Raw genomic sequence first — 16981 nt, forward strand, 5'->3', positions numbered from 1 at the left:
TCAACACTGAACTCCAGCCCCCAGCCCCTTCCCCACATCAAACACCAGTGCCTCCAGTGCCACATGTTGTCACTGCTAGAGTGACGCACATGGACATACCTTGGGTACCTCCTGTTTCATGCCAGACCAGCCAAAGTATTCTACATTTATTTTATTGTTACCTGACATTCCTCCCCCCAGGATAGAACTAAGCAGAGCCAGAACATTCGTTTGATGCAATGCAATTTCCAAAATGGAAAAGGTTGGTTTCCTGGTTGGCCTCCCAAGGAGGAAAGAAGCCTCAGACAGTAATTCTGTCATCTCCAGCTTTCTCCCCCACATCATTTGCCACCTGGGAGTCCACCCTGTGCTAGCAGAGGGGAGCACAGCGCCTCTTAGGGCTCAGTAGTGCCAGGTCAATAACAGCCACATGAAGACAAGGCAAAACATGGGCACCAGTTAACCTGTACAGCACTCAAATATTTACTCAGCTCTTCTCAGTCATACCTTACCCTGGGGAACATGTAGGATATCATATTTACTATGATTCTATGATTAGATTTAAATTACTAAATTATTTATTAACTACATTATTTATTATTATTCCCGCTCTACTCTGCGCTGGTGCGGCCTCACCTCGAGTACTGTGTGCAGTTCTGGGCATCACAGTACAAAAAGGACATTAAACTGTTGGAGAGTGTCCAGAGGAGGGCGATGAAGATGGTGAAGGGCCTAGAGGGGAAGACGTATGAGGAGCGGCTGAGGTCACTGGGCCTGTTCAGCCTGGAGAAGAGGAGGCTGAGGGGAGACCTCATCGCGGCCTACAGCTTCCTCGCGAGGGGGAGTGGAGGGGCAGGCGCCGATCTATTCTCCTTAGTGACCAGCGATAGGACCCGCGGGAACGGTGTTAAGCTGAGGCAGGGAAGGTTCAGGCTGGACATCAGGAAGAGGTTCTTCACCAAGAGGGTAGCTGCACACTGGAACAGGCTCCCCAGGGAAGCAGTCACTGCACCAAGCCTGTCTGAATTTAAGAAGCGTTTGGACTGTGCACTTAGTCACATGGTCTAAAATTTTGGGTAGACCTGTGTGGTGCCAGGAATTGGACTTGATGATCCTTGTTGGTCCCTTCCAACTTGGGATATTCTATGATTCTATGATATCTCATGCCATACAGGAAGCAGACAAAATCTCTAGACCGTTTTGCACCAGAGAAAATTCACAAGTGCCAGTGAAGCAGCACATGGTATCAAACAGCAGCTTCACAAGCGTGTTTTTGTTTTTTAACCAGCCATTCCTTCCTTTACCCTCATTTATAAAAGCCTTTGGATTCAAATAGTTTGCTAGTGTCAAAACAAGAGACTTTGACATCAAGAGTGCATCTGCAGTGGTTTGATCTGCAGCTACCTTACACCTCTTGCACTCCAGTGACACAGCCCAAAGAAATCAATAACACTGATTCTTCTCAAGGCTGCTGCTTTGCTGGGGAGCACAGGAGAGGTCAAATTCAGTTCTCACTGTACATGAAACATGCGAACAAGCTTATAGCGATCATGCAACAATAGGATCAGCCCTGCTGTGGACAGCCATAAGCTGAGGATTCGGGTCTCCTGCTTCTAGAGGACAGGTATGCCCTTCCACCCACACATGTGCATACACAGGGAAGAGGAATTCATCAGTATTGGCAAAAATCGAGTGCTTGAGAAAGGATTTTAATGGCAAGAGCAGTGACTTAGCAGAGCATCTCACATGAAAAAGAATGAGGATAGAAACAGTGACACCTGTGGAGAAAATGATTAATGGAGGCATTAAGGATGGCCTCATTAGCCTAGCAGGGGGAGCAGCAGTAAGCAACCAGGTTGAGTAAACACATGTAGGAGCTACATAGGTAGTTTGGATAATCAGACCACATATGGCCTGCTCGAAAATTAAGCTTTTCATGAGGTCAGTGAGGAATGAACTCTGCCATCAAGCCTGAAAGGACGGAAGGTTTATTTAAATAGATAACTAAACCACAATGAATCATGTATTCCCTTCAAAAACTAACGTGCAGAAGGCACAACACAATCTCATGCTAATGCTGTAGTTAGCCACATTAGGACTAGACCCTCAGGCTTCACAGTTCAGGTTGCATCTATTTTGATTTGGTGTTCTTGAGTGCAAGTGCTGAATTTGCCCTTTGTGCTCAGGTTGTTAACCTACAAGAAAGTACTGTGCTCTTTACTGATAAATTCAGACTCTGCTGGTGCAAGAAGGTTAAGGAGTGGGATAATGAACTTTTTCTGACCCTGCAGACTCTAAAACAGCAATATAACTAAGTATGTGAGACGAGGCTTAGGTGATCTGAAACACAAGCAGGAAAGGCACTCCCTCTCTCCAGAGAGGGAACTGGGGATTACCTTTCTCCCAGCTACTTATTGTAACCCTGTTATCACCCTGAAGTAGCAGTTTGTATAACGTAGCATAATCCCTGAATATTTCCTATCAAAACACTCCCAAAAGCTAACACAAAACTCATACTCTGTACAACAGACCCAACTAAAGCCACAATCAGTCCTTCGGCAGCACATAGGCTGGGCAACAAAACCATCCTAGAGCCCTTACACCTACAAGTGAAGCTGCCTGCTTAGGGGATCTGTCTCAGTGTCACTGGATAGGGGTGTCATCCCTGGCATGAGCTCATTTCCAGCAGCACAAGCAGTTGTCATCCTTACCCTCAGAGGCCCAACAGGGCTGTCACCCAACATCTACAGTAAGGAAAAGAGCCAGACTAATGATCCTTTAATTTTGGCCATCTGAGCATGGACTACAAAGCTTTTGCTGAAAGCAGACAATCTTTTTCCCTCTTGTATTCAGCAACAGAAGAAATAGCCAGTAAACTTCACACTGCTCTTCCCTGACTACTTGTTATACAACACAGCCAAGACCTCTAGGGCACGCAGTACTGCACATTTGCACCTTCTGCAATGCTTCAGCCCTTCAACAGTTAAAGGCCAGATCCAGAGACACCACTAGCATTTGTTGCCTTTAGGATTTAGTGGCTAATGAGGGCCAGGAAGATGCTATGGAAGAAAACAGGAGCTGTTTCAAAGAATTGAGACACAGATGACAGGGAACCAAAATTCTGCCAGCTGACATCATCCTCAAGTTTTTTCCAGCAAAAGCCAAGGCTTGCATTTGACAAGAGAACCTCAGTTCTCATGGAGCCCTTAAAGGCTTGGGCATGCATGATAAAAAAGCAAGCAGGTGAATACTCAGGTCTGGCTCCAGGCTCTACTTTTCTTTATAAAAGTTCAGTCTCCAGCTCCAGTTCTAATTTTCTTCCCATTTCTTAGTATTTCTGTCACTCTGAATGAACTATGTGCTATTGATGTATGTGCCCAGTGTAAAGATTAATAGACGAACCACAAATCAAGAGGGGTTAATTTAATTGCCTTCCACAGGTGCTCTGCAGTATTTCATGTAGCCTATGGCCAGGAATATTTCATGAGTCCCCTTGTATAGAACTAATGACAAGTACTGCTGCTCAGCCTCAGCTCCTGCTCAAACTCCAGATTACAGAGAAGAGGCTGGGGAGAGGACAGAACAAGACAGGGAGGATGACAAAGGGGCTTCTCCCATTTTTAAGTGCAGAGTGGCGACAACTCTGCTATATCAGATGACTGACAAGTGCACAGTCCTCTCATTTTAAACTGAGAAGGATGCTCACACCAAGGGTTAGGGAAATGGTACCATTACGTTTGACTCCTAAGATGGGAGAAGCAGTATTTGTGGAGTAGAATTTACTTCATTGCCCCAGTTCTTTCAAGAATAAGAGGTAAACCTGATATTTACTTCTCATATGTGGAATGATTACCCAGCACCATGAAACTCCTTTACCTAATTTGAAAGAAAGGAAAGCAAAGACAACCAGTCTCTTCCAGCTCATATAAGTAACAACAGAGAAAAGCATTAGCAGAAGCTCTGCCACTACATGAAGAGGACAGAAGACATCAAAAAATAATTTTTATGTGAGGACAGTGAAGGAGAGCTGCAGAAGGCTGCTGTCTGGCTGGGAAGATCCTCACCATGTTCAAGGGGTTCGTGGTTTTGTCCATCCCTGACAGGATGACTAAACACTTTCTGAAAGTATTCAAACCACTTTGAGACACCTGGCTGGACACTGCTGCCCAGGAGAGGAGACAAATGGCTGAAACAGGTTGTCCCCAAGAAGGACCATATACCATGAAAGACTGAAGGCCAGAACTTAACACTGTATGTAAGAATTCAAACAAAATATTCAGAAACTGTCAGAAAGGCAGCTTGTCAGCTGGCAATCAGCTTTAGGATTTCACATCTCTGAATGACAGGGTCTGTGCAAATACATTTTTATACCTTTTTACCTCAGCCCTGCAGCAGATTTAGAGCTCTGCTTATGATACAGAAACTTTTACAGGTCACACTGAGACTGCCTTTTTTTCCCTGGAACTTAATATAAATGCCAGTTCCAGCACGCAAATTAACTGTGAGGCCAACTCTTTGAAGAGCTTGCTATCCTCAATTCCCAGAAGTCAAGGAGAGTCAAAGCATCCATAAAGGCACAAGATCAGAGTATATTAGAAAATGGATGATTACCATGATATGAAACCCTGATACATTCAGCCAGTTAATGCCGAGGAATGGAAGAGTAACCAATAATAAGCATTGATAGTTCATGCCAAAGAATTAAAGGGGAAACTAGATGCAGTCAAATTCTGTATTTCAGCCTAAATGTTGTCAGGACATTTCTAAATAGGTGGGCAGAACAAGCACTAGACAATTTGAAATAAGTATTCTCTAGATAGAATAATTAAACCTCTGTTGTGACATGTCTCTGTAGGCATTTATTTTACATGAATAAAGGATCACGCAGAATTATGTTTTAATTATTTCATGAAGTTCTAAAGATGTACTCTATTTCATCCAAAAAGTCATTGACTGGATTAGAAGAAGAGGCCAAACTCCCATACACCTCAATAAGCTAAAGCAAGAGACATGAAAAGCAGGCTCGGGATGAAGCATAGAGAGAAGAGGCAGGAGATGCGGCAGGAGATGCTCCTGTCAGGAATGATTCCCTAGACTAGGCCTTCAGGGATGTGCCCTGTGTGACCTTTATCTGTCCCCTGGGGATTCTCCCCACTTTCTGCCCTTGGACGGGCTCTCCACACAGGTGAGATTTCACATAACACAAATGAAACTGCCACACCAATGCGTTTCAACCTGGATTTCCAGAGCTGGGATTGTAGGACATAGCTACTCTCTGCAGACAGAGCCCAACTCCCAATTTCTCTAGATTTCTTTGAAAGTCTCAGAACTTAAGCTTTCCAGTACTCATATCACTTCAAAGAATACAAGTTCCTTAATTCTACATAAGTCAGGATATTCAGTCTCTGGAGATTAGGAGAGTTTATTCTTTATCTGTGAAGATAACTAGGAGAGGTAACTGTCTCCACGACAAAGCATCACAACACCGAGAGCAGGTCCTGTCACTGCTGTTTGGTGCCCTCTCCTGGCACCAACACAGTGAGACTATTTGGGAAATCCTACCTGGATAATGACATTTCATTTCCACCGATGCCCGAAGATCCATTCTAGGCTGAAACCAGTAAAGCCATATAGTAGAGAAGACAATCTTATCAGATGAGCAGTTATTCTATCAGTGTCTTATGCTTATTTTCTCTTGGTGTAGAAGATTATCTTAAACTATCATTTAGGAGAGAAACAAAAGCTCTCTGCTCCCCAAAAGAGCAGTTTAATTTATGTAACAGGCTTTTTAGCCTCCTTAAAAGGAAACAAAGTCTTGTGAAACACTTCTGATTAGAAACAAGCCATACAATTATTTTAGTACTTATCCTCAACCAGGAAGTCATGCAAATAAAGTCCCCACCAGAAAGCTTTCTGATACTACATTTAACATTAAACTACATTTCAGCTGGATCATTTTGCCCAAAAATGGATATTAAAGCCCTGAACCAGCTAAATATCTTCAGGAGAGGTAGACGCAAGCCACGAGGTTTAACTAAAAAGCTTACAAAATGTTTATGATTCCCTGTACAGAATCCTCTTCCAGTTGAAAGGCTGTATGGAAGATTAGTTTAGAGCACTGGGATTTCACTGCTTATTAATGTATGACCAACTAATCAATACTAGCAAAATCCTAGACTCAAATACACAGCAGGAGCTCACAGATGTGACATATTAGTGTTACACTTAAGTATATTACCTCCTGTCTATAAAGCAAAGCCAGTTTCAAACATACAGTTTAAAAACAGCAAAAATTTTAGAATCTACCTATCATTAATCCCTTTGGTATGAATTACATGGACATTAACTAGAACTTAGCTCCTGTGTTTAATATTCACTATATTATAACCACAACAAATGAGTGATTAGAAGTAAAACCTTGTTTTAATTTGGAATTTTAAAAATATCCTGCATGCAATTGTTGAAAAATTGATTGATAATCCAGACCAATAGCACAAACTTTTATTCATAGGCACTTACAAACAAAAGTCATTAGCTGAAACATATGGCAAATTCAAAATTAGTAAAATTGTTTTTCAGTGAATCAAAAGTTAACTGGCAGAACTGGCTGTCATGATGAACAGCTCCATTGAGTTCAGGAGTGGTTAGACATCAATGTTTAACTACATTGAGAGTTGCACAGATATTTGAAAACTATAAAGCGAGTTTTGAAAGAAAATCTTGTTTCATATCTAAATCAACATATAACCACCCAGCTTATAAAAAAATAATCCTTTGCACACCTTACACCCAACATCTAACCACACAGGACATGGATGTGAATGCACCATGGCCCCATCCAGAACTACTGCTCATGTTTCTCTGGGCTTACCTGTGACCCCATGCATTGCAGCAACATCTGGAGAACTTTACCTCAGGTCCATGATCCCTCAGGGCAGGTGCTGTACAAACAGAAGATGCCAAATACTGAAGACAACAGCTTGCAACACATTACAGCCAGCACACCCACTCATGTCTTCATTAAACTGTTCGCATCAGCTCCACCTTCACACTCAGGCCCAACCACCTGGGCTCCAAGAGAACCCAGATCACACCTTGTACCAACCACATACTTCAGGAAAAATAACCCCAGCCTCAAGGAGCTTGCATCACCTGCACTAGGCATGAGAGAAAGGGACGATATGATGGGAAGTTACACAATGGACAAATTTTTGGGAAAGATGTTAACTTGTTATTCACAATCCCAACTCAGTCTTAGGTGCTTTTCACATTAACAGTTATCCTCTTTGGACATTTTTAAAGCTGGCTTCCCTCTTATCCCACAGATTCCCCCAAAGAAACATCAGTTTTAGGCCATGGTAGGCTGCAGCACTCAGATTTTGTGCTCTGACACTCCCTGGGGCCTGCAGAGAGCCCCTGCTCTTCAGCCTGCAGATCCCCAAGCTGAACACAGAAATAAATAGTTTAAGAAAGCATCTTCTTGTAAATCTGCTTTAAGTCAAAATATGCCTAACAGTACAAAAGTAGAGGTACCTTACTGCGTTCAAACATACAGTTCGGCCTGGAAACCTCTCCCTGAGGTCTAAAACAAAGCCTGAGGGCCTGGCCCACACAGAAGAACTGGCAGGCCCTCCCACTAGGCCGAGGAGAGCACAGCCATGCCACTGCTGGAGAAGGGATGGCTTTTGCAGGCCAGACATGAAGAAAATTTAAACATTTGAATTGTCTCAGTGCTATATAGCTATAGGCCAGCCACACCTTCCTCCAGCACACTGCTACCCTCACCAGGGGAAAATGGAAAAAGTGAAACCCACCCCTCGGCAGTGAGCTTGCCCAGGGCAAGCTGGCAGGTGAGGCACATCCTGATCACTGCCCAGATATCCAGCAGCAGCCACAGCCTCTGCCAGCGAGGCAAGCAAGAAGCAGGCTGTTGGGTAGTAGCAGTTTCCTGACGGGGAGGGTCTGTGAATTCAGAGACCCTTGGGGGAAGACAACATTTACTCCTTGATCTTACAAATCAGCCATTGTTGCACACTAACACCACCTTTCCTGAGGAGTACAGCAGAAGATGTCTCAGACAGAATATTCAATAAATACAGGGAATTTGAAGCAAACAGCAGCTCGGTTGATTCATGGAAGAACTCTACAACTCAACGCAAATGAGTTATAAAGTAGGTATGTGGTTTATTTTGGTGCCGGGTGCATGTGGGATAGCTCCCAAAGGCATGCGCACCCTAACGCAGCAACTTGCTTTGGTTATATGCAGTAAAGAGTTACTTACGCATGATTTTTCCCAATATGCCTATACATATTCATAACCTATCCCCACTTTGTATTAAAATTAGCTCCAAGAAGTCATTTTCATAAAATCCTCCCATCTGTGCTTGCACAGTGCCTTCTGGTGGTGGTCATCAGAGGGTCGTGGGGATGAAGGCTGATAACTCTTCTTCATCACCGCTGGTCGACCCCCTGCCTTTATACAGACTCAGCTGCTCCTTGGCTCTTGTCCAAACCACAAGGTCGGTCTCAGCTGATTTTTGAGACAGGTTCCCCATTTTTGTCAGGAAACATCCTCTGTGAGGGGCCCTGAGACTCCCTGTTTCAGTTAATTTGCACAGTAGTAAGCAAAGACACTCAGCAATATCTATTTTAATGCAATTAAGCAAGCCCCCATTCTTCCATTCCTGGCTTTAATAATTACAATTGTTTTATTTGGAAATCATTAATGCAATTAAGCAAGCCCCTATTCTTCTATCCCTGGCTTCATGATGAGGGGGTAAAATACTGGAATGAGAATCACTTGCAAGACCTAGGAACACAAAATGCCAGACCTCCCATGTTTTTACTGCAGATTTCTATAAGAATCACCCCATTAGTCTCCACCAGAAAACTATTTCTGTGTACTTAGGTTCCTCCACAACATCTGAGGGAAGCCTCTCACACCCTGGAGATCAAGCCAGGCTGGAACGCAAGTAGGTGGTACATGAGGTTTGTATTAACTCTCACATATCTAAACAAAAAGGTGTCAAGCACTGAAAGTCAATGGAAAAGTTTCCTACAAATACAGTTTAATTGCAAACACATTCCTTGTCTTTCATTAGAGATGCTTAAAGCAACACTGCATTTGCACAATACCAGATGCAGTCCTTTTGAGAGGGCCCAGAGTCACTGACCCTCCCAGAGAACATTGTTCATATGATGCTGCAGAAGTTACAGAGATGCCTGACCTTACAGCCAAGTTGTCCAGTAGGTCAAAAGGATTTAGCTCTGTGAGGAAAAGTAAATATACCCATACATGCTACCCTTAGGCCTCTAAAACAAGCAGAAATCATTTTCTAGCACAGTTCATAATTAACAAGTTTTCCCCTGAAAAGGTCAGTGCCCACTTAAAGTTTCTGTATTCTTATTTTCCTTTATTCATCCACAAATTTTCCTTTACAATTACCTTTTGCCTCTGGTTGAAGACAAGTGATATTAAAAGGACTACTTCGTCCATCTGTTGGATAAAGTAAATTTCCACAGACAAAAACTTAATTAAATTAATTTAACCAAGGAATTTAATTAGGAAGTGTTGGACAGTTAACTAGAGAAAAGTCTACTATGATGCCCTGCCTAAAATACAGTGTTTCCCCAGAACTATGAGCTCACACGTACATCTATAATAAGCATTTACTTTAACCTTTCCTTCTGAGCTCCCTGGTCCTGGATCCTCTTCACAAGCTTTTCCTGCAGAAATTGAAGGTGACTGCCCAGAGCAATCACATCACTATTGAAGGCAGCCACCCCTTCAGGACAGTCATACCAAAGAGTGGTCCTCAGAGTAATATAAATATTTCTATTATTTTTTTCACAATAATCCATTTGTAAAGCAGAGATGGAAGTTACCACAACTAGTAACAATACTCATCTAGCAGCCTTTCATGTTTTTTTTTTTAAAGCAACAGTACAACTTTTAGTCAATAAAAAGTTATGAAAGATTCCATACCCAGAGAGCTTCCTTCCTAAAAACACTCCCAAATTATGGTCAAATCCCTCTTTTCCTTCCATTCACCATATTATGGCTAATGTGTGGTAGACACTTATACCCCCACATACCCAAGGGTTAAATCTATAAGATAGAAATAGCTAAAACTTTTGGCCCCTCACAGTTCAAAAACTTTCAATCATGTAAAAATCTCTCCTCAGTACTTACATAGCACAGATGAAGATCCCATAAATAGAAAGGGAACACTTTTGCCCTACTTCTCCTTTTGAAGGCTCATGTTCCCAGTAGCATGTGGGGGCAATCAGCATTAGTAAATGGAGAATTGGAGACACTTGAGGTGTCTCCAACACTTGACACCTGCTTCTTTGAGAATGTCACAGTGAGGACAAAGAAAAATGGAGACAGCAGGACCTGAGGCCTTACAGCCTGCACTACATGTGGAACAGTTATCCCTAAGGGGTGCAGAGGTCCGGGGCAGGGGGGGGAAGCCCCAGTTAGGAATGGCTGTGGGGACAAGGAGCAGGAGGCTTCCCAGTGAGCTGCTCTGGAGGTCATGAGAAAAGGAGAACTGATGCATATTCAGGATCCTCTCAGACTGATTTCTTTCTTCCACTCAAAACCAGCATCCCTCCATGGGGCTGTTCTTGTGACAGAGAGCTATTTATTTTTGCAGTTTCCACCTCATGGTTTCCCATCCCCCTTTCCCTTTTAGCTTAAGCTGTAATTATCTCTGCCCTATTCTGACAAAACTACTTGTGAAAACCATGACTGAAATATTTCCAGGTCAGCCGAATTCTAATTTTTGTAGGTCCGCCTTATCCTATGGGAGATTTGCTGTATTATTTGGATACCAGCAGTCGGTCATGATTAACAGAGCAGAGGACAGAAACACTGAGCCTTTTTCTCACAGAAACGTGTCCTCCTGAGATATCTGCACATAAAAATGTGTCTTTTCCAGATTATGCAAGATTAACAGGTTTCAGATGACCTGTAGGGCATCTTGATAGTCTTGCTGTGTCAAATGGAGTCAAAATTGTGGTTTAATTCTTTAACTGCATTCATCCATCCTCTGAGTTGGGTTGGGGAGAATTATTACAATGTAGGCTTGGACCCCCTTCTGTCAAGCACAGCTGAAAAAAACGTAAAGCCCAGTTTGTGCTTCAAAGGCTATTTGCCATCCAAACCGACAGACAGAGCGCTTGTTATCCCCGTTTCACAGACCAGGTCACAACTGGGTCACAGCTAGCCTTTCTCCTGAAAGTCGAAGGGGAAGGCAGGGCACGCTGGGGCTAGCAGGCACCATGGTGGGAAGTAGGGATTTTATGAGGCTCTGGGGAAAAGCTGGCTGTCTGATGTGCACCCAGGAAAAAGGGGGCTGTACTCAGCTGGTGAATATAATCGTTCTCCGATCTCATTCCAATTGTGAATTTGCACAGAAAATGATGAAGCAATGCTACTGTAGAGCCAATGTGTTTGAGAATAAACTCAAGCCTCCTGTCTCCCTCTCCTTCTCCCTCCCCTGAAATCCTGATGTGATGGCCGTGATAGGTCTCTGACCTTTGATATGGTTTAGAGACTCCATTCAAGTTTTTCACCTAACAGCTGGACATATCCTGGACATACCAAGAGAGAGCCACACATTGCCTGTTTTTTGCAGTCTAAAGTGAGGAAAAGGTAGATATCAACAAAAGCTGTTGAGATGAGCTGCATGATCACATCATAGCTAATGATGGGAAATGCTTTCCTACAGATATGGCCTTCAGGCTGAGAGTCCCGCATAGGCAGGACACAACTAGAACTGTCAGTCGAAAGCAAGCAAACACAGCACATTTTGGCAATTTCCAAAACATGTCTCAGCACTGGGATCTATGAATGTGGCACATGTTGCTCGCTATGATGACAAGACCAGACTGAAAAAGTACCTTCCTTTCCCAAGAAGGGACACACACGGAACATGTCACTGCTGTGGCCCAGAAAAGTGTCCTTCCCAGGCGGGTCCTACCACATGGATACAGGTGCCAAACTGGGTGAGGTCTGGGGCAAACAGCCAGTTGCTGATGAAATCTGTAACTTTCTCTTTTTCTCAATGGTTTTATTTAAGCAGAATCAAAGCTGCAAAAGATTTGATTTGCATTCAGAGATATATATTTTTTATACCCCAAAGCAATTGAGTGAGATGAAGCATAAAGATACAGAAAAAAGAAAAGTAGAACACACACAACAATTTAGGTGAAACCAGGGAAATCAGTCTAAGCTCTGCATAAATGCATTGGCAGGAATGAGACCCGTTCCAGATCCAGGGGCATGACTAAAGCTAGAAATGCATATTCTATCTTTTAATATTATAGTTATTACTATTTAAGTAAAACAGCATTTTGGTCTAAAATTTCCCATGGTTACAGAGAGGTGTTTTATTTTTCTGATCTATGCTTTGGAGAAGAGGTTTATCTCTCTTCTACTTAGTAACAGGAAAATGATGTATATTAGAAAAATATTTTTCAAGCCAAGTTGTCAAAGTTTCAAATTTCTCACTATGTAACCAAATCTAGCAAGATCCCAGATCTTGGAAATAAGGGTCAGAAACTTTTGAGGTTTTCCCACCCTTAATATTTACATTCACAAATGCTTGGCAATGTACGATTCTGAGAAGTGGTCAGATTGATTTTCCCATGTTTGTTTATCTACTTTGACACTGTGGCCAGCTAGCTCATGAAATAATAATGAGGCTGTTTCAGTGTAATACACAAAGAACTGCACTTTTAATGTAGTTCCTAGTCAGATGAGGCTCATTGTCATTTTGTAGCTGAGCTGAATCAAGTTGCTGCAACTTTTAACCTGTACTACCTTTCCCACCCTGAACTATATCGAAGAGTTAATTTAATTTACCTCAGAAAATAGCAACAGCACTGATGGCACTTCTGTTGATGAAACTGTATCTTAGGGCATTATCCAGGTTGCAGACATATGGAATTAAGCGCTGGACCCATACAGAAGATGGAATGCTGGCCCCAGCTTAGTTAACGGCAAATCTCTTTTTGACTGCAGTATGATCAGGTTTTCTCTCTGTTCTCCAGATTTCTGAGAGAAGGATGTACGGTGTAGTAACAAAAACAATAAGATGCCAAGTTCCCAGCACACAGTCCCTGCTGTTGCTTCTGGGGCAAAACAGAGGAAAATACTGGTATGTAAGTACATTTTATCTTTTTGATCTTACAAGCCACATATTTTATTTTGAGATGCAGGAAGCATTTTGCAGCTCAAAGGGAGTTCAGATGGGAATTGGGTAGAAATGCCCTCTGTAAGATCCACAGTTCATGGGGAAGCCATGATAGCTGATATTTTGGGGGTATCTGTTGGATACCCCAAGCAGAAACTGCATGGGGAGGCAGGGACTAAATATCCAGTTTTCTTTGAACTTCCAGTGTGCAACCTTCTAGGCTGAAAAGCTACAGATCCTAAAGCTGTCCAGAAACTCTAACGGTTCTTTTCTCTCTTTGGCATCGCACATTCAGACTGTTTTTCTACATTTCCCAAATTCGGTCACATCAGCATCAGGAGGACACAGGCAATCACAGAGGTGTTCCATCTTCTCTAATGGCTGAACAAAATAATGAAAGACCTGTGTATTCCTATTGTGAAGGTTCTCCCAGCCTTCCCTAAGTAATTGATGTCAGAATCAATACACCACTTTTTGCTGCTATAGCTCAGCAGCGTTTATGGTAGGTTTCTTTTTTAACTGTGCTTTCATTTTTCCAATTTCCTGCTCTTAGAATCTTTTCCAATAAATTCCTTGTTTGGGTTTTATGGACTATTTGATCCTATTTCTTAGAAGATAATTCTTTTGGGATGTCACAGGCACAGAGAAGCTCGAAAGAATTATCATTGCTGACAAGATGTTTGACCATGGACAAGTGTTCCTCATTAAGAACAGGTTCTATTTTCTACTTATAAAAACAAACTTCCTGCACAATCCAGCTAGAAGGAAATAGCCTTATTTTTATATGGACACATTTGTGTTTGAAGCCAGCAGGGGGTGTGCTCCTTCGCTGTCCTTTTATCACATTCATGCTTGGCTTTCCCTTGCCCTTCCAGAGAAACTCCTCTCAGTACATCATCAACCCCTGACCTGAAATAACACAAAAATATCTGTGAAATGATCCTGTGTCTTATTTGCAGACTAGCACAGACCGCTAAGTCTACTATACCTCCACATCAGACTGAGGGCTAGTCATCTCACCCTTCCTTGCTTCCTGCTGGGTCTGTGCTTGCCTTGCATTTTGGTGGTAATTCCTGGCTCTTCTGCAATGCACATCATCTTGCACTGCTTGCACCAATGTGGATCTAATGCCTCAAGTAATGGCATGAATTGCGTGTGGTTACCCAGAAATGCAGTGGCAGAACTGTAAATAGAGCTTGGCTCTCCTGGGTCTCATTAGGATTTTTTTTTTTTTCTTCTCAGTGCCATCTGAGAAAAAGGCTCTTTCACCAGCCTCCCTAGCTGAAACTCATCACTGCAAGGAGCTGGCACGTGGGAGCAGTCCAGTTGAAGTGAATGGAGTGGCTTGAAGGTCTAAAGCCAATCACCTGGATGAACTACCTGACGTCATGCAGGGAAGGTCCAATATTTGCTGAAGGCAGTAGAAATCTCCTAAAGACTTCAGTAATTTCTGGCTTAAATCCTAGCAGAAGCCAGGATTCAGTAGACATAAAAGCATGTACAGAATTAGAACATCCTACTTATATCAACACTGGTTAATGAAACATATGAATGTGTGTTTAATATTTTATCTCCTTGCAGTATTGTCAGATGTAGCTGTGGATTGCCCCATTATCTAAAGCTTAGGAATCTGCACTCTTTCTGCATGGCTTATTTTCTGTACGTTGGCCTCTAATTTCCACATGTTACAAATCTAAGTCTGGTGTTTATAATGTGTTTGGGGCCTGAAAAGGATACATAGACAAACCTTAGTTCACTCTTACAGATTCAGCACAGTTAATAATGATGGTCAAGGATTTTACATTATGGCCAGTTTGCTTCCATTGTAACAACCACCATTGTTTATTTTTAGTGTTTTACTAAGGACAAAAAGAAGGTGGGAAGCAGGAAGGAGGGGGCACATCTAAATGATTTATATTTTACAACTTTAAATAAGACTTTCATTTTATTAAAAACCTACATTCCCTTTACCCAAAATTTTCCAGTAACAGAATTTCTCACAGAACAGGATTTCCACATTTCAAGCAGCTCTAACAGCAACACACACCTCAAAGGGGCATTGTGAGCATGAATTAATGACGGCTCCATCCTCACGCACACAGGATCCCTGGCCCCAGTCCAGCAGAGCACTTAGCGTGCAGGTTCACCGCCAGGCACATGAGCTGGCCCTGTGGTTTCAGCAGGTCCCAATGCCTGTGCTTAAAGCGAAGCATGTAGGTAAGTGATCACTGGAGCAGGGTCAAAGGACTCAGCACCTTGCAGGCTGAGCTCCTGATACCTCTGCAGCATCCTGAGGTCTTCAAAAGGAAGCATCAATGTGTGGAAGAGGCAGATGTTTGCCTATAGAGCTGCTGCGTAAAATTTAACCACGTGAGCTCTCCTAGATTTGATGTACCTGCCAGGCCATAGAAGGTGCATTGTTTATTTAAATAAGTTTTTTTTGTTGTTTGTGTTTTTTTTTTAATATTAACTGCTTCAGAACTGATATAACAATAACACTTGTGCCCATTGCAGACAGGTAGTGTACAAGCTGGCAAGGGGCTTCGGGGGTGACAAGAAGCTCTTTGACAATTGCATGAGCAGTAGAAGCTTCGACAAAGAAAATGCAGGACTAGCCATGAGTTGAGGTGGGTGTTTTAGTGCAGTTTTCAGTCAAAAGCTGGGCTGGATTCTGCCAGCCGTAATCATTATGTCATTATGGTCCTGCACGTGGTCCTTATCTGTTTGAAGTGTCCCACCCAAGGCATAAGTCCTTTACAAGGCTTTTGGACCTTTTTTGAGGTTAACAGGAACTTGTGCCTGTTGAGACAATAGAAATTAATTTTCAGTGACTTGGAGATGACAAAGAATAAGTTCCTAAAAGAGAACTGCCCTAAACCCACCTTCTAAGTCTGTGGTGCATCTTATCCTTGACAGTATGACTGAGCATCTTAACGGCCATGGTGGCACGGAGCTGTATTGGAGAGGCCAGAAGTAGAGACTGGCTTTTATTACCTAGCTAGAGCTTTAAATAGAGCATTAATATTGCTAAAAAAAAAAAATCCTAAGGAGAATGAAGTGATACGATCAATACGGGAAACCTGAGAGCTGTGCTGCCTTGTTTCTCCAAAATGAGATGGGAAATCGGGGAATAAATTTTTGGAGACTGCCTTTTTTTTTTTTTTTTTCTCCCCCTTTCCTTTCTATTGAGCATCCAAGCATCAATATAAAACCAAGTCCGTAGCGGTAACACCTCTGTCCCTTCTGGGGCTGGGTGGCCGCTGCGACCCTCGCGGGCAGCAGGGGGAGCCGGAGCCCCGCGGCAGCGGGAGGTGTGCGTGTCTGGCTGGGGCAGCAGTGGCTAAAGCGCCCCTAAAGCTGATAAATCTTGCGGTAGTCTGGGGCTGTCAGTCAAGCTCAGATGCAAACCAGTTGCAGAAAGTACTGCGTAGAACATGGGCGACAGGGATCGATCAGCAGATGAACTGCACGGCAATACGTGCTCTGGATGGGAACTCCTTTGCCTGTATTTAACTGAAAGCATCGAGGAATTTCAGAGTGTCAAGGCCAAAAAGCTATTTTAAAGATATAAAAGGTGAGCAAAATTTAATAAATTAATACTAAGTTTGGTCAATTTCCCTAAAGTTTAGTATGTGAGGCCAAACTAGGACCTTCAATCATTTCAGCTAACGCCTTTGTGCAAAGCAGACTGTACAACTCGATGAGTAACTGCTGCCTTATCTTGGGATGGTGACTGAGAGCCCTCACCCTTCCAGTCTTCAAAACAGCAAACTTTTGAGATAGGAAGGAGAAAACGATTC

General features: G+C 42.8%; 1 protein-coding gene and 1 long non-coding RNA gene across 21 annotated transcripts in view; one reads left to right on the forward strand and one right to left on the reverse strand.

The window, feature by feature from the left end:
* LOC310904415 (glypican-5-like) overlaps positions 1-16981 on the reverse strand; it is a 441629-nt gene that overhangs the window by 416133 nt on the left and 8515 nt on the right. For 13 of the 20 annotated variants that reach the window (XR_014588311.1, XR_014588312.1, XR_014588313.1 and 10 more), the window contains exons 1-2: positions 10172-10191; positions 6851-6920 (exon numbers count right to left, since the gene is read on the reverse strand). Coding sequence is in view for 3 of the 20 variants with exons in the window: in XM_083849135.1 (XP_083705261.1) it covers positions 6851-6866 (16 nt within the window). In the remaining 17 variants the exon portion in view is untranslated. Of the gene's footprint in view, positions 1-5541; positions 5563-6850; positions 6921-7512; positions 7580-10171; positions 10251-16981 lie in introns of those variants that run through there. The other 7 variants (XR_014588310.1, XM_083849130.1, XM_083849134.1 and 4 more) reach the window with 4 other exon arrangements.
* LOC310904444 lies at positions 7685-15968 on the forward strand. The gene is made up of 3 exons (XR_014588349.1): positions 7685-8967; positions 13039-13145; positions 14424-15968. It is a non-coding gene; the product is annotated as an uncharacterized lncRNA (long non-coding RNA).

Source organism: Anser anser (genome assembly GCF_964211835.1).
Source record: "Anser anser genome assembly, chromosome: 9".
In the NCBI taxonomy this organism is placed as follows: domain Eukaryota; kingdom Metazoa; phylum Chordata; class Aves; order Anseriformes; family Anatidae; genus Anser; species Anser anser.